Here is a 21,425-nt window from a genome sequence, read left to right as displayed (position 1 = left end):
TTGCCACATTTCTCACAGTTATGAAAGTTGATTCGTCTTCCCTGTAAAGTGAGCTCCTGGATGTAGACAGTTTATAACCTCAGTTAAAATAACTTGAGTAAAGCAGAAAAGCAAGATGGCAGCTATTTTGAAGGATAACTATATTTTTTTGCTTTTAGATCTTGATAAATACTCTTAATTTTTTTTAACTTATCAGTGGATTAGTACCTCTACATAACGCTTGTTCATATGGACACTATGAAGTTGCAGAGTTATTAGTGCGACATGGGGCCTCTGTCAACGTTGCTGATTTATGGAAGTTTACACCGCTACATGAAGCAGCAGCAAAGGGAAAATATGAAATCTGCAAACTCCTCCTCAAAGTATGTACTTTAAATTGGGGTTGTTGTTTTTTTCAAAGAGTCTTTGTTTACTTCAGACCATGACGCATAATAACGTACGCAGCAATTCTGTGTAATTTTCTTCGAAAAAGAACTCTTCTTGGGATAATAATAAACAGTTCTATTGTTTTTTAAGGAAGGCATTGTACTCTAAGTTTAGATTGCAGTATAGCTATATTTCTGCAAAGGAATTGTTTGCATGTGTGCTGAACAGTCTACTCAATCATCTGCATATCAATGCTGGTTTGTAATCTGCTACAAAACTATTAGTAACAATTAGGATACAATGCTGCCAGTAAATTTTTCAGGTTGGAGAGACAGGGAAGCAAAGCCGGCTTCAGTCTGCCATTGCTTCTCCAGAAATCCATAAAATTGCTTTTTTCTAAATGCTCTAATTTCTCAGACTGTCAATAATACTGTTGTCATGAACACAACCAGATTTATTGTCAATTTCTCTATCCCACTAACAATTTAATTTAGCATTTCATTTCTCCCACAAAATGTTTCAAAAGGTGGTTTTAGAAGAGATTTCTGCCACATGATACTTTAGACTAGAGATCAAAAGACAAGAGGATTGATGGTTGTCATAAAGGCTAAGAAGGATTTCTTGATTTGCCAAAAAAAAACCTTTTTAGAGAAAGCTGTTGTGAGAATTATTCTTAAGATAGGATGTTAAATTTGATGAATTCTGGGCCTGATAATTAAATGTGGTCTGTTATTTTTTAACATTTATTCAAATACAGCCAAAAATATATTTTGTATGTAATTTCATTTACCCTTAGAACTTTTAAATATTTTCCTTAAAACCTTTTTAAAAATATATTTTTCAACTGCTTATACAGAACCATGCAAAAAAGTTAAATGTTCTCATCATACAGTATGAGTTACCAGAACTTGATGTCATGACATCAGGAAGTACTTCTGTGATATTAGAGTATCAACCAAAAATAAATATTCGGGAACACATACACATAGCTTCATTTTATACTTTAAATCCCCTGGCTCTAAAAGAACCAAATATATTCATGAAATATATTTATTTGGAAATCCTTGGACATTCTTACGCAAAAGCATTTCTCAGAGGAGGAATGCCACTTAGGTCAACAACCAAATCGCCACCTAGCGGCAATCCTAAGAAAGGCTTTAAAAATAATTGACCGTGTGGTGATGCTGAGGCTGGAGAGTCGAGGCTGGAGACTACAAACCTTCTCTTCCTTGGACTTTATATCTCAGTCTTGCGGCCTGCTTTGGAGTAGTGGACTAAATAGTTCCTGTGGCCACCAAAGGCGATCAAAACAATAGCCTTTGATTGGTATCGAAGTAAAAATAATCATGCCTTTGTTTTCCTTACCCTAAAATACCCTTCTGCAACACACACACACACACACAAATATACAAACACACATACGAAGTTTATGCCTAGCTCTTCAAAGAAATGCTGAGTAATTTGGAATAATTTGAGCATTCTTAAATTCTGGAGTCGTCATGTAACACACTGCATTAATGGGACTAAAGCTCTTCTGTTCTGTAGAAATTACAGGTAGTCCTCCACTTATGACAGTTGAGACCAGAATTTCTGCTGCTAAGCAAAGCGGTTGTTAAGTGAGTCATGCCCAGCTTTATTATCTTTTTGCCATGGTTAAACAAATCAGAATTAAATAATAATATTAATCTTATAAAATAATATTAAATAATAATTTAATAATTAAGTTGTTAAGTGAACCATGCAGTCATTAAGCGAACCTGGCTTCCCCCATTAGCTGTCGGAAGCTGATTGGGAAGGTGGCAGATGGCGATCATGTGACTCTGCAACACTGCAACCATTGTAAATATATGCCTGCTGCCAAGCCCCTGAATTTTGATCATGACTGTGGGGATGCTGTGATGGTCTTAAGCATGAGGAATGGTTGTAAGTCACTTGTCAGTGTCATTGTAATTTTGAACGGTCATCAAAAGATTTTAAGTTGAGGACTACCTGTAAATTGCCTGCAGAGGTAATGCATTATGGGGCACATTTTCAAATAAAGATCCGATCCTCAGCATATTACTGCCCTTTGGAGAATGAATCAGAAGAATGTGAAATGGAAACTGCTTAAAGTTAGATATTAGTTATAGCATAGTATTTGTTTATACCTTTTAAATTGGGAAAATACATTCTTAAAACAAGTGTCTTATTTGCTTATATTGTTTTTAAAGCACCTTGATAGTCCTATATGACCCTAAAACATAAATGGCATGGGTACTACGTTTGGGGGCATGGAGGATAAAGTTTTCAACTGTAAAGCAGTAGACATGTTGTTTGCAGCATGGAGCAGATCCTACCAAAAAGAACAGAGATGGCAACACCCCTCTGGATTTGGTGAAAGAGGGAGATACTGATATCCAGGACCTGCTGCGAGGTGACGCTGCCCTGCTGGATGCTGCTAAAAAGGGCTGCCTGGCACGAGTTCAGAAATTATGCTCTCCGGAAAACATCAATTGTCGCGATACCCAGGGCCGAAACTCCACCCCATTACATCTTGCTGGTAAGTGAGCGATTGGGTTAATTTATTCATAGGAAATCCTCCTTGGAACAGATTTAAGAAACTTTTAAAATTTCTTACTGTATTTGGTCTATGATTCCTTCATTGCCGAGTTTTCATTCATGCTGTGTTTCTTTTTACACATAGCTGGCTATAATAATTTGGAAGTTGCTGAGTATCTTTTAGAACACGGTGCTGATGTTAACGCTCAAGACAAGGGAGGATTAATTCCACTACATAATGCGGCATCCTACGGGGTAAGCATTAATTAATAATCTCAATGTAGTCAAGACATCCAGCTTGTATTACACGAACAAGAATAAAACAAGTAGAAGAAACCAGAGCAACCAAAAGGGAATAACAGCATAAAATTAATTTTATTTCAGTCTACAAAATGTTGCTGAAATATGTACAAGGGGAATTGTAAGATTTGTACCAATTGATGAGAATATTTGTAACTTGGGGTTGAATTGAAGTCTTTGCTGTTCTCTGAGCTTGGTCGTTTTCTTGCAGACATTTCATTACCCATCTAGGTTACAGGACAGACCAGTTGTATATAAACAGAGCAAACTCCATTCCCTTCTAGCACTGATGATTTTACTTCATTGGATAATGAAGCTACTGCAAGAAAACAACCAAATTCAGAGAGCACCAAGGACCCCACAGTATAAGCTCTGTCTTGCTACTTGGTAAAAAACAAACACATAATTGTTTTAAATAGTATTGTGAATATCATGTTATCTCTTGGTAAATATTTCTCTATTATGAAGGTGAAAACTAAGACTAGATTAAATGACGTAAGAATCAAAACTTCTCTCTTCTATTTTCTGTTTTAGTTGTAATTGGTGTTACGTTTTTCAATTTTTGCATAGAAAAATGATAAAATGCAACTCCCATACTAAGGAAGTTTAGATCGTTGAAGAACTGAAAGATGTATATTTTACATATTGGCTAACTAGTGTGCTTGTTACTCATAGATCTCTGTATAGAACTATCTAATTATATCAATTATTATATTTACAATGCTGCATACATCCAGCTGTCATAGCTTTAAGTGTGTAGCAAATCATTTAACAATGTTTGCTTTTCTCCTTTTAAATTGGGATTTTTTCCTATTTTTCCCCATTTTTTTCTCAGCATGTGGATATAGCTGCTCTATTGATTAAGTATAATACCTGTGTAAATGCTACAGATAAATGGGCGTTCACGCCATTGCATGAAGCAGCACAAAAAGGAAGGACACAACTCTGCGCTCTACTTCTAGCTCATGGAGCAGATCCAACAATGAAGAACCAAGAAGGCCAAACCCCTTTGGATCTTGCCACAGTAAGTTGGTTTAAAAAAAATAATGACTCTTATTTCAGTATTTAGATCAGCTGACTACAGCAATAGTCATTTATTTCCTTCATTGACCACATTTATATAGTGAAATATCTCAATAAAGGTACGGAAATGGATTTGACCTGAATCTGTTTCTTTAAACATTTTGAGGAGCTAAAGTTGTTTGTACAGTGTGCTCTAGAACACCACACAATTTATTATACCACATTGGTTCAATATATATTGGATGTTTGGTAAGGCATGATATGAAAATACTTTTGGTTTTCTGCAGATTGAATGCCTGATTTTTGAATCCATTGCTTCATTCAGACAACTTAAAGTGTGCAATGTGGTTGCAATTATTATTAAAATGTTTTATCCCTTTCATTTTTTATTGCTTGAACTTTATCTGTAACTTCCAAAACAAAGTGCTTTTTTAAATGCTTCGCATTTGTGAACACCTAAAAAATTTATGAGTACATACATGAGTTTGAGGGTAAACTATTTTGTAATATTTCAAAGTGTTGTGGAAAATAAACATCCTTCAAACTCTGTTACTACTTCCAAAAAAATTGTTCCAAAGATTGATGACTTGAATATTTGCAAATATTCAGATATTCTTTGAATGTTTGCTTTTGAGTATAGAGATAGTTACCTTGTTTAAACTATTCCTTTAAAAATGATTGGTTTGGGTTTTATTTTTTAAAACACCATTTTATTTCCAGGCGGATGATATCAGAGCCCTGCTTATTGATGCAATGCCTCCTGAAGCCTTGCCAACATGCTTTAAACCTCAGGCCACTGTTGTTAGTGCCTCTATCATTTCGCCAGCATCCACTCCATCTTGTTTGTCTGCTGCCAGCAGTATAGATAACCTTGCAGGACCTCTGGCTGAAATTGCAGTGGCGGGCCCATCTAATGCTGGAGATGGAGCAACAGGAACAGAGAGGAAAGAAGGAGAAGGTACTCTTCCTGATTATAGGAAATCGTTAAAGTCGCAGCCCTAAATGTGCATAAAGATGGGAAATCATCTTTAATCCTAATTTTGTGGAAATAAATCTGTTTAGATCATGACGTCTAAGGCTTTGTAAAACAAAATCTAACACAGGAAGAATATGCATAATGGGAAATCATGTTTTTGAGGAAATAAGTCTAAAGGTCCTTATTTAGATCATGATTTCTAAAGCTTTGTTGGGGGGAAAAACCTTAATATTTGAAGAAATAGATAAAACAGATTTTTCCTTTGGAATAACTATTTTTCTGGACTTTGTCTTTTTAAATTTGGGACTTTAAATTAGTGAACATATTTCACCTTTGAATAAGCTTGATTGATATAAGACATATATAAAACTGTAATCAAAATTGTAAAAACTGTAGGATGATGGATATTTGGAGGGAGAAATATCTTTTGGTGTTTGTTGTGCTATCAACCAGCATTGGTAAGTTACTCATTAAGTTATATAACATTCAAGAATGAGTAGGTGGATAGAGCAGAGAAAATGGATTGTGCAGATGGTAGCTTTATCTGCCACATGTAACCCTTAATGCTCACCAAAAGAGATTTTATTAATAATGAAAATTCACACTATCTCCCATAAAAAATGCCATACATGTCTCTTGTTTATTCTTTATATATTTTTCTAGTAAAGATTTGTTTTCTTGTAGAAGATGCAGTAAGAGGAAGTATTTCAGATTGAAAACATTACAGTTAAAGGACTAAGGATTTAAATGGAAGCTTGATGGGTAGTTTGTTTTGATGACTAACATGAAAGATATTTTTATTGTAGTTGTTGGTCTTGACATGAATATCAGCCAGTTCTTGAAAAGCTTGGGTCTGGAGCATCTCCGGGATATATTTGAAACAGAACAGGTAAAAATGGTTCTAAGCTAGTGTTGCATTTATTCTTCTATTTCAGTTCAATAATGTGCATGAAATTGAAAGATATAATGGCTAGCATCAAAGAAACTCATAGCTTAAGTTTTCTGTGAGAGATATTTGGTTTTTTGTTTCTAAATCAATCACCTGACATACTTTATGGTAAATTGACTTTCAAATAAAGCAGATGATAATATGGTGTGAACCTGCTTTTGTAGAGACAAAGTTAAAATGAGCTACTGAGAAGTTGTCTGGAATCAGCTATTTGGTTAAATTCAGTTTTACTTAAGCTGAGCAAAGCAGTTCAATCTGTTTATTTCTTTTTCAGCCCTATTGCCTTCTTTTAAAAAATTCAGGTATCAACATCTTGTATTGCATTAGGTCTGCTTTGTTTCTTTTCATTTCAATTAATGTACAAATAATTTGCCTAAGTTCTATCTTAAAAACAAAAAGGAATACATCTTGGTGCTTTTGTTAATTACTTAGCATTTTTCCATCTATGTTTCAGCAAGGGAAGTTCAAATTACAGTTTTTCAACCCAAAGCAAACATGAATAATTATGTCCCCATTTCTGCTCTCTGTAATTATTCTCTATGCTGGGGACATGAAACTCAAATTGCACAGGAAGTTGAAGAGTGAGAGAAATGCTTGGTGCTTGCTACCAGTTATTCTTCTCCTGTCTTCAGCTGCTCCCAGTACAATTTATCTGACCAGCCAGCTGGACCCTTAATCTTCTTAGATTGCCTTTCCCATCCCTACTTAAAATATATTGATGCTGTCTTTCCTAGGTTCAAGGTGACTAATGAAAAATGCTACTCTTTCCTTCTGTCTGTGCTGTTCAGATTACCTTGGATGTACTAGCAGATATGGGCCATGAGGAGCTGAAAGAAATTGGCATCAATGCCTATGGGCATCGTCATAAGTTAATAAAAGGTGTAGAGAGGCTTCTAGGTGGGCAACAGGGTAAGTGTTGTTAATCTACTAAAAATCAATTTGAGATTCAGCTAAGAAGTAAAGTCTCCTTTATATTTGATAAAAATATTTGATAAATAAAATGAAATGAGAACTCTTTTTTGCATACTCTGAATCATTGTCCATTTTATGCTATCCCATATTTAATATTCCCAGTTGTGTGATGGTTCCACATGTGATCAGCTTCTCCGATATAATATAGCTCTTCTCACTATCCAGATTCAGGGACATTGATTTAGTCTTTCAAGTTTAAGGAATTGTCATCCTGTTCTTTTTTTTTTTTTTTTTTTTAGACTTATAATCAATTATAATGAGAGAGTACATTTTCTGGGTACTCCAAAATCTTAGTTCTTGTCTAATCTCTATGGACAGAGAGATTGCAAATCTTAGAAAATTACTAATTTGACTTACTTTTTAAAATCCAGCAATTTTTAAAGGATGGCTGTGGGCAGTATTCCATCAGTCCTACTTTTATAGTTGGTTCTTCTTGGTGAATCTATGTGCATACAAGTTTAACATATTTTCCTTTTCAGGCACCAATCCTTATCTGACTTTTCACTGTGTCAGCCAAGGGACAATTCTTATAGATCTTGCTCCTGATGATAAAGAATACCAATCTGTAGAAGAGGAGGTAAAAAAATAAATTTTAAAAAAGCTTTGAATATAACAAAATTGTTTCTTTGTTTACAAACATTTCTGTACTATGCAGCACCCAGATAGTCAAGAAATTCTAGATAACATAGTAGAATTTGTACATATGCAATCTACCTTGCAGGAGACATGAAAACTCCTTAATTTCACAAAACATGTATATGCTTAAGCTTGTTTCAGAGCTTTCTAAAGCAAGTTAAATCCAAAAAATGCTAACAAATTCCTGGATGCTTGACATTCAGAGAAATCAGCCTTCAAAAGGCACATAGAGGTAAACCACATTTACATACCATTCAGTAGAGAGAGAAAAAGATAAAAAGGAAACAAAAGCAGAACATCTTACCAGCAATCAACATCCTGATAAACAGGGATTAACACTAGACAAACAGTCAAGCAGGAAACAGCAGCATAACCAAGCAACTACCAAGGAGAAAGCAATACCTCACCAACATTGACAGGACAAGCTACTTTATTTATATACTAGATTTAGATTTGTAACACCTTGGTGTTACAGCAACTCTGGGTGGTTTATAGGATTTTTTTTAAAGGGGGGGAGTAGTACAAAACACTTAAAATTAGAAAGATTAAATAAAAAACAAAAATCAAGAGGACAGATGACATATGGGGATTGGGAACTTTTCTCTATCCCACCAGCTACTGCCAGTCTAGAACACTCCTATAAAACCCACTCGCTTCTAGCATTGGAGATCTAGTTGGGTAACTAAATGTCTGCAGGCAAATAACCAAGGTCAGAAGAGCACCAAGGACTCATCAGTTGACTACTGAGCTGCAGGCATTCTTTCCTATTGGTAGCATAGTCCAAGATACACAAAGAGTGGAAATCTAAGGGTGGAAGTTAGTTACATCTTTGAGTCACTTTCATACTAGAAAAACATTATTTTTTCACATAGGAATATATTTTTGCTTATATGTATTCTTTGCATATTGCTAGAACGAATGCAGCATCATGATTTATTTCAGTTCCTCTGCCTAAAAAGGCTTTGCAGCATGAAAAGTTTAGAATTTTATGGAAGTATTACTTTCCCTCAGTTCTGAAGAGATCTTACATGTCTCTTTCTACTTCCTGTACTTAAAAAGAAACCCTTATTAAGGATAGTTTGCATTTAGGATTTAATACAATAGATATCATTAAATGTCTACTAAAAACAGATGGGAAAACTGGAAATTTCAGAAGTAGCAGAGGGGGAAAAGTTTAAACATTTTTCTTTAACATCTCAAACCCATTTACCCAGTGATAGTTCTATTTAGAAGGACTTTATCTTGTATGATTTGCTTTTTCCCCAAAATCTTTATATGCTGATAATAAATTATGTACAGATAGTCTTGCCAGTTGACCAGGTGTAGAAATAAGTCAGGAATGAAGTATTGCTATTGCTGACTAATCTCATATAACCCAAAGTTTGAAAGAGTCTCTTTCTTTATGAGTCAGAAGGTGGCAGCACCCAGCTGATGTCCTCTGTACTTGTAAGCTAAGCGAAGTCAGCCCAGGCTGGCTGGTCCTTGGATTGGAGACTTTCAAGGAATACTAGGACATAAGCTAAATGTGGAGGTGAAGAAATGTAACAGAAATAGTTTCTTATTGTAATCAAGAAACATGCATGGATTTATACAGAGGTGTGCTGAATTGGAGCTTGCAAAGCAGCCTCTTAACATTGGAACCATGAATAGTTTTGGCAAGGTGAAGTAGAAAGCATATGGGAAAGATTTGCAGGGATGAAAGAGCCTAAGGCAGCTCCCACAACAGCCTCTGTTAGATCCCAAGGGGTTGTGACCATTTGAGGAATACCCTAGAGAGGTTGGGCTGATGCACTAGCAGCATTACCGTAATCACTCTTATCTCTCTTGACTGACTTGGTTCCAGATACACAGCAGGAAAGAGAAAGCAAGACAAACAGGATGCCTTTGTTTTTCCAGATCACCACCAAGTGAAGACTGTTCTCTCTACCCCCTCCCACTTTTCCTCTCCACTAGTTAATTTATTGGCAGCCCATCTATACTTGTCCATGACCTCAGTAAACTGAATTGAATATTGGTAGCATGCACCTAGACTTACCCAACTAAATAAGATTTTACATTTATTGACTCTACCATTTGATTGTTTAACAGATGCAGAGCACCATCAGAGAACATAGAGATGGTGGTAATGCTGGGGGGATCTTCAACAGATATAATGTCATTAGGGTAAGTTTCAAAGGCTTTATATGCCTAGCTCAAAAATTATTGATGGAAACATCAAATCAGTTGATCCCAGCAGAAGGAAGTAGCGATGGTACTGTGTTCAGTTTCTTGATTTTGAAGTTCTTTTGACTGTCATCTAGGGTGGGCAAAGCATTTAAAAGAGATGCTTAACAAAGTACATAGTAATGGCCTTTTTTTTGCTGAAAATGAATAAAAATGAACTGGTGACTTGTGGATTTACCAATGTAAAAGGGCTGTATGGGGAGAAAGGAAGCTACGTTATGTAATTTTGAAGAGGGGAAATGATGTCAAAGTATATCTTACTGCTATAAATAAAATTAGAACTCACTTTATTCTTTCTCCTTTTTCTTTGCTCTCAGTTGTTTTCAATACCTTTCTCTTTCTCTTTTTTCTTTCTTTTATATTTTTTGTGTCTATCTTTTAGCGTTGTAAAAAAAAATCTTTAATAAAAATTATGTGTATAAAAAAATACAAGTGCCTTAGTGCAAGCAAAGCAAGTCTCTGTGAAGCACCAAAGCAACTTCACCCTTTGCATGTTTGTACAGCTACCGCAAAGGCTGTTCTTACATGGCTGCATGTGCATGCACAGATCATACTTCTGTGGAGCCGGGCAGCCAATTAAAGAGGTTGGAGGCAGCTTTTGAAACAACTGCACCAGCCCTTGCAAAGGACCAAGTTAAGTTCACTCTTGGAGGACAGCAGCTTTGTTGATACTAAAATCTACCACCGCTTGGAAGTCTGCACATTTCAGCTCCCTGGTGGCTTTAAAATATTAAGACTTAAATTACTAATTTTTACAGTAAATATAATATACATATGTACATTATGTACACATGTAATATATAATTTTTATTACATTTTATATTGTCTTCTTTAACTGATCAGAATTTTAAAAGGATATGTGTATGGGGATTTCTTTACATAACTTCCAGGCTATCAAATTTCTAGTTCAGGTTCTCCCTAATTTTTATTTTATTTATTTCTTTTTTTTAATATTTTTTTTTAATTTTTAATTTAAAACAAACACAACATCCTTCTTTACATGCTGTAGAAAGTGTATCAGTTGGTTACAAAAAGACTTTCGTGCATCTCTTCCGCAGTCAACAAACATAATTCATATTAACTTAAGCATTTTAACTCAAATATTTATACATGTCACCATCATATCTCCATTTTCATTTGACTATAATTGTTTAAATGTACTTCATCATAAAATATACCAAAATTTAATATATAACCATATACTGGCCTTTCAATTACTATTTCTAAAATCCTCCACTAACACTAAATCCTTATGCCCTGTTCTAGCTAAACATCCGTAATATTTAATAATAAAGTTTTCTAATCCTCCTTTCCAAATCACTATTTAAAATTTACACCCAGTCTCCATATGTTATACCCATATCTATATATACGTTGTTATTCTTATCCCTCCTTTATTTGACTATATCATAACATTTTCCCCCTAATAATCAAAACTTTAACTGTATCTAACTTGGTTCTTTTTTTTATTATTAACCTTTATGTATAATCCAAAGGGATTTCTAATCTTCCTTACATGGGTACCATTCAATATTCATATCAATTATACTCATCATAACACTATAGATTGTATACATTAGTAACATTATCAATTATTTATTTAAACTATATCTATTGTCAATAAATTTCACTAAGTTTAACTAGTTTTAAATTATACTCTTCCATCTATCAACCTGTATCTTTCCAATAGCAAAACAGTCTCAAATCTTCTGCCATTTGTGGTGCCAGTCCTCTAATCATCTCCTTGATCAACTTTGTATGGACTCCTCTTAGCAACTCCTTGCTTATAAGATCTCTCATGTAATCTTGATGCCCTTCTTCTGTTTCCTTAGTCAGCTTTTCTTTGATTGTCAGTAGTGTTATCAATGTTATTGCTAATAATTTTTCTCTCTTTAAATCCATAGATTCTGTGGTTTTTTCTTCTTCTGTATCTTGCCCTCTAGGATAAATTTCCCCTCCATTTAATTCCTCTTTCAGTATTCCACTCTTTCAATTTTCAGAGACAAACCAATCACCATAAATATCAGCAAATTTAATCTCTTTATATTCATTTTCCACTTCGATTTTTTGAGTTTTAACCACTACATTTTGCATTTGATAAACATCCTCAACTACTTCATCATATTTTGCTGTTATATGCTCTAAGTCTTCCAGCTTCTTCTCTATCCTCTCATATGTATTTGATAATTTCTGTATTTCTGAAAATATCTTTTGCAAGCTTAAGATTTCTGTTGGCTTTTGAACTTGTGCCATTCTCTCCAGCTAACAAATACAGCTGCTCCAGCTTGGAAGGTTAATAAAATTAAACATAGATTCACGGAAACGTTTTGTTTTCACTTTTTTTTTGGTTAAAGATATACTTCAAAGGGACATCTGTATGCTTCCCTTCTTATCACACTCTATAACCAAGCAGTGAGACCTTGTAGTGTCATGCCAAAACAATCAGTAAAGAAAGAAAAAAGTGTTCCATTTCCAATACACAAACTCCAATACACAAATCTTCCAGCCTCCGAGTAGCAGTGTTATTGTTGCAAATTTCCTTATTTCTTTTGTATCTTTTTTGTATTTCAAGTTAGAAAAAAGAGTCCAATTTTTAAATGGGTTAGAAAAACACCCACAGTAATGAAAGAGGAAAATTTTAGACCATAGGTTACAGAGAATAATAAAAGAAAAAATAGAAGAAAACTTAGTCCATTCATTTTAAAAGGCTTGCATAAATTCCATCCATGAAGATAGCATTTAAAAAGTAAGATAACCACTGTCCAAAACCATTCCAAATTTAATTCCGCTACTTGATTCTTCTGTTCTCCAATTTAAATTAATTTTAAGTTTTTTATAGGCAGTCTCTTTTTAAAACAGTAAAAGTTCCTCACCAGCTGGAAACACTTTCTCTTTCCATATTCTTTCGTTTTGGAGCTGCCCCAACTTCGTCAGCCTTGATTAAATTTTTTGTCGCCAGCTTGAAGAACTTCTCTTGCATCGATCAGGGACTTTGCGATGTCCCTGAGGTCAACAAGACGTATTCTTCCTGTTCACCGTCTCTTTGGGACGGTTTAGGTCCGATTGGACAACCCAGTGGCAAAAGTATCAGCTGTGGTCTTGGAGCATCAAGACCACACGTCCGTATCGTCATGACGTTGGCTCCTCCCCCCTATTATTTATTTCTTGTGGTTCCATAGAGATAGAATAGGAGTGCATTTTGCATTGGATTCTGTTGTCTTCAAAGAGGCAGCTACAGTAATGTTCCATTCCCCTACTTACAAAAAATTCTGCTCTATTCTTTTGAGATGGCAAAAATTATGTGCAGTTTTACTCAGCAACAAATATATTTTACTCCCAATGAGTAAGTGAGCAACTTAATTTTATCTAAATTGTAGAGTTCATAGTGCTCTTGAGTTTGTTATTTACTTGCAGACATTTTGTTACCAGATTAATTAATATCTTCAGTGCTAGAAGGGAGTGGGGGTTGCTCTCTCTTCTAGCGCTGAAGATGGTAATGAAACATCTGCAAGCAAACAATCAAACTCAGAGAGCACCAAGGAGTCCACCATTCAACTCTGAGCTGCATATATTATTTTCTGTTTATTCTCTTCTGTCTATCTCAATTCTATTCATGTAGTTAATAATCTGCTAATTTGAACTTTATAGGGAAGGATAAACAATATATATTACATTTAATTAGAATACAGTAAAGATATAGTGCATAAAATACAGTTTTAAAAGGATAAAAGAAATTGGAGTGATATGAAATTCTGTGGTAAGTATGAATCTTAAATAGTTAAATCATATCCATTTCATAGTTCAGAGAAAAATTGAGCTACTTGTGATTTCCTGAGATGTATTAACTTACGTTTGTGATGCATTTCTGAGCCTTACTAACAGAAGACAAAGCTGTGAAAAAAGAAGCAGCAAATTAAATTAGCCTTTAATTATTTTGGTCATTACTAAGTTTTTTACAACCACAGAAACTATTTTTAAAATTATGCAGCTTATAGAGTCATACTGACTCAGGCTTTTGTATGGTCTTAATGTTTTGTTTTGTTTTTCATTCTCCCATAGATTCAAAAGGTTGTGAATAAAAAGCTACGGGAGAGATTTTGTCATCGTCAGAAAGAAGTCTCGGAAGAAAACCATAACCATCACAATGAACGCATGTTGTTTCATGGTACGAAAGGTGATCCTCTAAGAATGTGTCATTGCAGTATAACAAAATTGGTTAAATGTACAGTACTTAATTTGCACTTTAATTACTAATTCTGCTGTTTGATTTGATTCTGGATTCTGGGCTCAGTTGCAAGAAATCAAAATGGACCTCAGACTGATTTTTCATCCCTTATCAGTACAGATGTGCTACTCCACCTCCTACAAGGCTCTAGAGTCTAGAGTATTTCCCAGCTCCCCAAAGAAATGGGAAGGAGTTCGTGAATGAAAGTTCCTGCTATGAAAGCAGTGTTCCATTTGGAGGCAATTCTTTCCCAACCACTGTTTTGTCAGGTTTTTTTTTTAATCCAATTGCATGAAATGTGGTAGAGATGCAGGCCAAGAAAAGAACAAGAGAGGCATGCCAGACAATCCATAGATAGGATGGAATCTAGCACTCATTCAGAGAATCTTTAAGCATTATGTTGCTTAGCAATAAAAAAAATGAATATGTTCATAGATGTTAACTGGTGCTGCAATTGCTTCCTATTTTGGGGAGGGGGGCACACAAGTCATGTCTGCTCTCTTTACTTTGTGGAAGGAATTGAACAAAGATTCTCTCTTTTCTGAGAAACCCAGCCCAACAACTTCTCCAGTATACTTAATATTAACACATGTCACTAAGTACTGATGCTACCTCAACCCTTACATTAAGTTAGGTTTTTCTGTTTATTGGAAGAGATTAAGAGTGGGAGGGATGACATTTTCCTTAGATATATGGAAATCCTTTTCTTGAAAATCCATTGAATCTTCAGAAAATTCTTTCAGATTGTTCTTGGTTTATATCAGGGGTCCCCAACCTCTGGGACACAGGGGTGAAAGAGGGAATAGTTCCGTGCGAATGGCCAGCAAGTATGTGCAAGTGCACAGCTCCATTTACGCAAGCAATGGGGAGTGTGTGCACCCTCCATTTGTATGAGTGGTGGGTGCATGTGCACGTCGTTCGCGCAAATGGAGCTGTGCACTTGCACATACTTGACAGCCGATCACAAGGAACAATCCCCTCTTCCACTCCTCCCCCCCCCCCACTGGTTGGGGAACTCTGGTTTTTGTGATTGAACATGGATTGATTATTTTGCTAATTTGATGTTAAAATGAAGTTACAATTCCTATAGTACATATATATGTATTTTTTGTTTGTTTCAGGATCTCCTTTTATTAATGCTATTATTCACAAAGGATTTGATGAAAGGCATGCATACATTGGAGGGATGTTTGGAGCTGGGATTTACTTTGCAGAAAATTCCTCTAAAAGTAACCAATACGTATATGGAATTGGAGGAGGCACAGGCTGTCCTACACACAAAGACAGGTCCTGCTATATCTGTCACAGGTGAGTTCTTGATAAATTGGAGTATCTGGAAAAACAGGTACAATGCTTCCTTAACTGAAGGAATGCCAAATGAGAGGAAAAATTGGAAAAGTGGCAGGACACATTTCTTAGTTTTCTAGCTTGGAGAGATGTGAATGCTGAAATATGGATACTCCAGAGACTCTAGGAGGCTTCTGTAAAATCAAACATGATTCAAAAAATGCAAGAATAAGACACCATTTTTATTGCAAGGCATTATCATTGAACAGCTTCTGAGTTTGTTTGCAGTTTCTAATGACCAAAAGGAGAGTTGAAATGACAAAAATGACCATAATAAGACTGTTCTTTTAGTATGCAAACTGCAATGCCTTGAGAACCAATTATTTGCAGAAAGTATTAATATTCTGCTATCACTTGCTTAGCCATCCATGCATTTATGGGGAAATTGTTAGTTTTTCTGAACTAGCTCCTGAACTGTCATTAATCTAGTTGAAAATGAGAGAGGGGGGGGGGGGCGGGAATCATTAGGACTTCATGTTCCAAATTGAGGCGGGTGGGGGAAGAACCATAGTAACATGGTCCTAAGAGCTGATGATTAAGCAAAAACGAAAATTGACCCTTTAAAATTGAAAATTGATAGATTGTACAAATTTTAGATCTCTGACAAGATGCATATGAAATGTTTTGCTGCAACTGAGTTCACTTTTTAAATTATTTTCTTCCTGTCTTCTTTTAGACAAATGCTTTTTTGCCGTGTGACATTGGGAAAGTCCTTCCTGCAGTTTAGCACCATGAAAATGGCCCACGCTCCTCCCGGACATCACTCTGTAATTGGCAGGCCAAGTGTCAATGGGCTCGCCTATGCTGAATATGTCATCTATAGAGGGGAACAGGTAGGTGACATATGAAAATGGCATCTGTCTTCTTCATTGGCTCACTAAAATCTTTGCCCTAGGTGTACTGAAAGGTGTTCTGGAGAAAATATGTCACTTCATATTTTTATTGATAAAGTGTGGTTGGCTTCAGCATCACACCTAATTACTGTGACAAACTACAGGAGGTTGCATGATTCTTTCATGCTTTACAGTGCAAACTGCCTTAATTAAGGAGCAAATGAAGACTTGCTTTGGTCTTCCTGCAGTCTGAAGACTTCCCCAAACCTGTTTAAAAAGTTTGATTAAGTAAATACTATCTTCTGCTGTCTGCAGAGACATAATTCTCTAACACTAATAGATTTCACTATCCATAAAATAAATATATTTTTGAAGACACATTCAGATACTTTGCATAAGATCAGCCACGCCTTCATGTTACTAAAAATACATCACTGTATTAAAAAATCCAAGCAGGAAATACACCGTGTCAAAGGTCTATATGCATTCACTGAATTTTTCTCCAAAACGGTATGCATCTATGGTTTGTGGTAGACAGTCCAGCAATACTGTACTCTGCGAAAAATCGTGACTCCTGCCCTTCAGGAGGACATCCTTAACACTTTTTGAAAATTAGAAAGTGGACTAGTTGTACTCATTAAAATCTAGGAGGGTAGTTAATTGTTTATATTTTATACGATATCATACATATGTCATACTATGAAAGGATCTTAATTAAGCTCCTGTTTAAATGTTCTTCCCTTGATTTCATGAATAAGATAGTGACTGATGCTTCCAAAATTTCCATCACTTTTCATGCAATCTCCTTTCTGCAAAAAAGGAAAGGAACAAGCATGGCAGAGAAGAGTGTAGTAACACTTTGCAAATGGATATATGTCCACATCAGGTACACAAATGTTGAGTACAATCTGGCGTAATTCCTACAATAGACTTAAGAACAACAATACTTCTTCCCAAAAACCAGACCAAAACAAATTGTTTCCATCAATTACACAACATTGTCTCATCTACTGTGGCCTTTGCACTCCCTAGAAGAGTTCAGTGTAGTTCCTGATTATCGGGAACCTTCAAACAATATTTATGAAGATTTTAGATGCTGACCTTGGCTTTTATACATCTCTTCTGCCTCATTAGAGTATGCTATTTGCCCCCAAATGAACAAAGTAAAAAGGAAGATTTTATATTTGAAGTCATGGAAAAGTATCTGTTCTATGTAACATGATGGATATTAAATGGATTGTGTTTGAAGCAAAAATAGAAAACCGTGGCTCCTCAGACGAAAATAATATAAAAATTAAATAAAATGAACTTTTTCTGTGTTTTTAATTATTTCTGTATAATGTAGAGTAATTTGAGTATATCTGCTTATTCGTAGGCTTACCCTGAGTACCTCATTACGTACCAAATTGTAAAGCCAGATACTCCCTCACAGACAGCAGTGGCTGCGGAACAGAAGACCTAGTAGATGCTGGTTCATTGAAGTAGATTACGTGACTTACGGACTGGATGGTTGAGATTAGTTTCAGAACATCAAAATTATATGGAATTCTCATCATTCTGGAACTGCTTTATGTGTTTTATAAAGCATTGTTCTGTAAATGAATCTGAGTAACTGATATGTACTCAACTGCTACTATTCCTTTTGAGGAAATGTTTACAAAGATTTGCCTTTTAACATCCTATCTCAGGCTCACTTTCCCTGCAGTTGCCATGTTTGTAATGAGAGCATCACTGCTTCAATGTGGATATATGGAAATGTAAACTCTAGTGCTGTGCTACAACTCTTTTGAAAGGACAGCAGCAACAGCTGTAGTGACGTGCAGAGCCTTTATTGAACCCATACCATACTCTCAACATTCATTTTTTTCCTTTTCAGAAGTCTTTAGTCAGTTATTTATTTGCATTTTATTCTTCTGTTACAAAAATGAGCCAGACCCTCCTCGAGGATATTTTTGCACAAAGTCAAGTTGACTAAAATCACTTAACAATGCAATAGGAATTTCTTATCCAAGAAGATGTTCGAGATATAGTTCTTTGGTCTGGGATTCTTTTTGCACTTTTTATGAATTCTTTCATGTTACTAGGAACATAATTTTAAGATAGAAGTCCCGCTTTTTCCCTATCAAGTTTCTCGTCCTTTATAAGATGTTCATACTAGCATCCATGTAGCAGCTTCTTTGGAAAATGGTCTCTGTTCCTCTGTTTTGCTTTCTCGTTGCTTTATCTTGTCTAATATTCCAGTAGCACAGTTTGGATATGTCTGATAAAATGCATAGGAAACATTTGTTGGATGAAACTGAATAGAGAGAGGTTCCTGTTTTCTCTCTGCCCTTCCTAGGTGAAGTTGTAAGCAAGTTAGTGAAATTCCTCAAGGAATTGGGTGTCTTTTGTGGGTATTCGTTCTGGTTTTTAAAAATATTTTCATCAGATAATGAACAGCAAGGGAGCAGAGGTGTGAGCCAGAAGCCTAGTCCAGTTCTCACATGTGTGTGTAAACTCCAAAAGGACCATTTTTTCCACAAAGGGCCTATTAGAGTATAAAAGTTAACTGTAAAGCTTGCTTGAGGTCCTTTTTCCTTCCATAGGAATATTATGGTATTCCTTATATTATGTCTGGATTCATTCATAGGTTGAACTCCATGCAAATATCTTCCAACACCTTATCCCCAGTAGACTAATTAGACCAGTTAGGCTGGTTATATCAAGGAGTTTATATATACAAATATATATATTTGTATTATTGCAGAAGACTGCTACTTAGTTTCTAATTGATGTCTATCCATTAAATTCATCCTCCCAGATTTTCTTCATGGTGAATCCACTTACATATCATCGTCATCATCATTAATATAATATCAATACCAATGAAAACAATCTCCCTGCCCCTCCCCCAAACATCATTTTTAAAAATTCAATGACTTTCAGGGAAAAACAAGTAGTAGTAGAGATCTATAAGTAGAATATATAATGGAGAGAGACTGCAATATTGCTTTGCAAATCTTTGGTAATTAAAACTGCCAAAGAAAGTTTGCTTATAATATAATTCTTCAGTGGAAGTTTTTTATTCCTTAAAAGTAACAGTATTGTATTATGAAATCTACTGGCATCTGCTTGGAAATGGGCAACAGCTGATGAACAAAGCCACTACCAAAAATCTTCCTCCAAAGACATTTCTAATATATATTAGAAAAATGCATCTAATACGTATTAGATTAATGTACAGTTTACAAGAAAAATCATGTAAACATTTGTCAGATTCAGCACTTGATCCAGGAGACAAAACAAGGTAACTTGCTGTGAATCTTTCAGTTTTGTTTCTGTTGTTTGAGGTCACTCAATCTGCCTGGATTTCTTGGCACGTGATGACATAAGGCCCAAGCTCATCAAGATCATTTACCTGTAAAATAAATATCTACGTTTGGAAAGGATCCAGATGATGAACATTCACTCAGAAATGTTTTTAAGCACAGCTCTGGACAAAGTGCTAACTATGGTTGAGTTGCAAATAGATGTGAAAAATCTACATTTTGACAACTTTACATGGATATGAATTAGGACTTGGCTGTTTTTCACATTTAATCCAAATGGTTAACAAATGGATGTGGAAGTAAGAGAAAATATTGATTCTGTGGTTGTCTTTTTCCTCCAGTGCGATGGTTAACCTAATGGGTAATTTAAATCCTAAATTTTGAGAATCTCACATTGCTCCTGTTTTGTAACATGTTTTGTGTAGACTAAAAGGTGCTGTCCAAGGAATTCCATTGTGTCTTGTAGTAATGTGATTTCTGTTATTCCTTTTTGATCAGACTTTGAAAAATATACATGCACTCAAGTCTTCTGAGATCTAAAGGCCTAATAAGGGGCATCCTAAAAAATAATTGCAAACGTAGCATTTAATGTCATTCATTGTAACATAACAGTTAATGTTCCCACATACAGAGGTTGAGGATTGCTGCAAAGGACTTGTACACTTGACTCTGAAATATATTTCTTTGGGATAAGACTTAAACTAATATATGCAGTAGATTATCTCTCAATATGTTCTGAATAGAAAACCTGATAAGTGCTTTGGTCATATGTACGCACAGTCTTCAAAATAACAAAAGTGGTGTTAGCCTTAAATAAATTACATTTGGGGCTTCCTTCAACCCACTGAAGTGAAAAATCACAGCCGCATCAAGAGATAATAAGATGCCATAAATATAGTGCCATTCATTGGTTTTGTCCTACTCCGAGAGAGATTTATAGGTTGAGACTTTTTCAGAAATTAAAGTTGACAGGCTTAATGACACAGTACAACGTTGGATATAACCATAGAACATTATCTACAATACGTGGGCTTGATTCTACCACTTGTAACCATAATTAGGAATTTTAAGTACCCCGATCATTTGCGATGGTTACACCTAGAAGAAATAGCAGTAAATCTGCTTGCAGCAACATTTAGTTTTGAAAGGGACCCGACAGCCAATTAATTGATGAATATGTTTATATGATGTATGTATTTGCAACAACATATTTGTTGTATTACATGTTTAGGTACATACCTATAAATATAAATTGGTGAATAATTTGTTGAGCATTTTTTTTAATTATACTCCTGGGAGTTGGGAAATGGGGGTTGCAGTTACAATAATGTCTTTGGCTATTTTTGGTTGCTCTAATGTCATAGTGATGAGAGGAGAAAGGAGGAGAAATTGGGTAAGCTACTTTCTGCTTTGTTTGTTGCCAGGATTAACAAAAACAAATAGATGTAGAATTTGGCTTTGTCTCTAAGTTAATCATTTCATACAAGAAACAAAATGGGGTGATCTCATAGTTGATCTCTCACCAGACTATCATATAAACTGGAGGATAGAAGTGGAATAAAGAGATATTTTTTAAATAGCCATCAATTGAAAAATACAGCATATTTTAAAATTTCCATCCATTGAAGCCTCTGAATTCTCTGAATATATTATTTATAATTGGAGTGCAAAATATATTACAGCTTTCTTTAGAAATCTCAACCCATTTAGAAATGGTACCTTATGAATA

The 21,425-nt window shown here is 35.2% G+C and overlaps 1 protein-coding gene across 1 annotated transcript in view; it reads left to right on the top strand.

Moving 5' to 3' along the window:
- TNKS (tankyrase) overlaps positions 1-20,538 on the top strand; it is a 95,427-nt gene extending 74,889 nt beyond the window's left edge. Inside the window, exons 15-27 of the mRNA XM_032213078.1 lie at positions 197-362; positions 2,686-2,905; positions 3,050-3,159; positions 4,040-4,228; positions 4,948-5,185; positions 6,010-6,092; positions 6,941-7,061; positions 7,604-7,701; positions 9,849-9,923; positions 14,043-14,148; positions 15,330-15,516; positions 16,232-16,388; positions 17,764-20,538. Of these exons, the coding sequence (XP_032068969.1) occupies positions 197-362; positions 2,686-2,905; positions 3,050-3,159; positions 4,040-4,228; positions 4,948-5,185; positions 6,010-6,092; positions 6,941-7,061; positions 7,604-7,701; positions 9,849-9,923; positions 14,043-14,148; positions 15,330-15,516; positions 16,232-16,388; positions 17,764-17,850 (1,837 nt within the window). The 3' untranslated portion in view covers positions 17,851-20,538. The remainder of the gene's footprint in view (positions 1-196; positions 363-2,685; positions 2,906-3,049; positions 3,160-4,039; positions 4,229-4,947; positions 5,186-6,009; positions 6,093-6,940; positions 7,062-7,603; positions 7,702-9,848; positions 9,924-14,042; positions 14,149-15,329; positions 15,517-16,231; positions 16,389-17,763) is intronic.
- The last annotated feature ends 887 nt before the right edge of the window (positions 20,539-21,425 follow it).

The sequence above is a fragment of the Thamnophis elegans genome, chromosome 3 (genome assembly GCF_009769535.1).
Source record: "Thamnophis elegans isolate rThaEle1 chromosome 3, rThaEle1.pri, whole genome shotgun sequence".
Classification (NCBI taxonomy): domain Eukaryota; kingdom Metazoa; phylum Chordata; class Lepidosauria; order Squamata; family Colubridae; genus Thamnophis; species Thamnophis elegans.
This window is presented reverse-complemented; position numbering and strand designations above follow the sequence as displayed.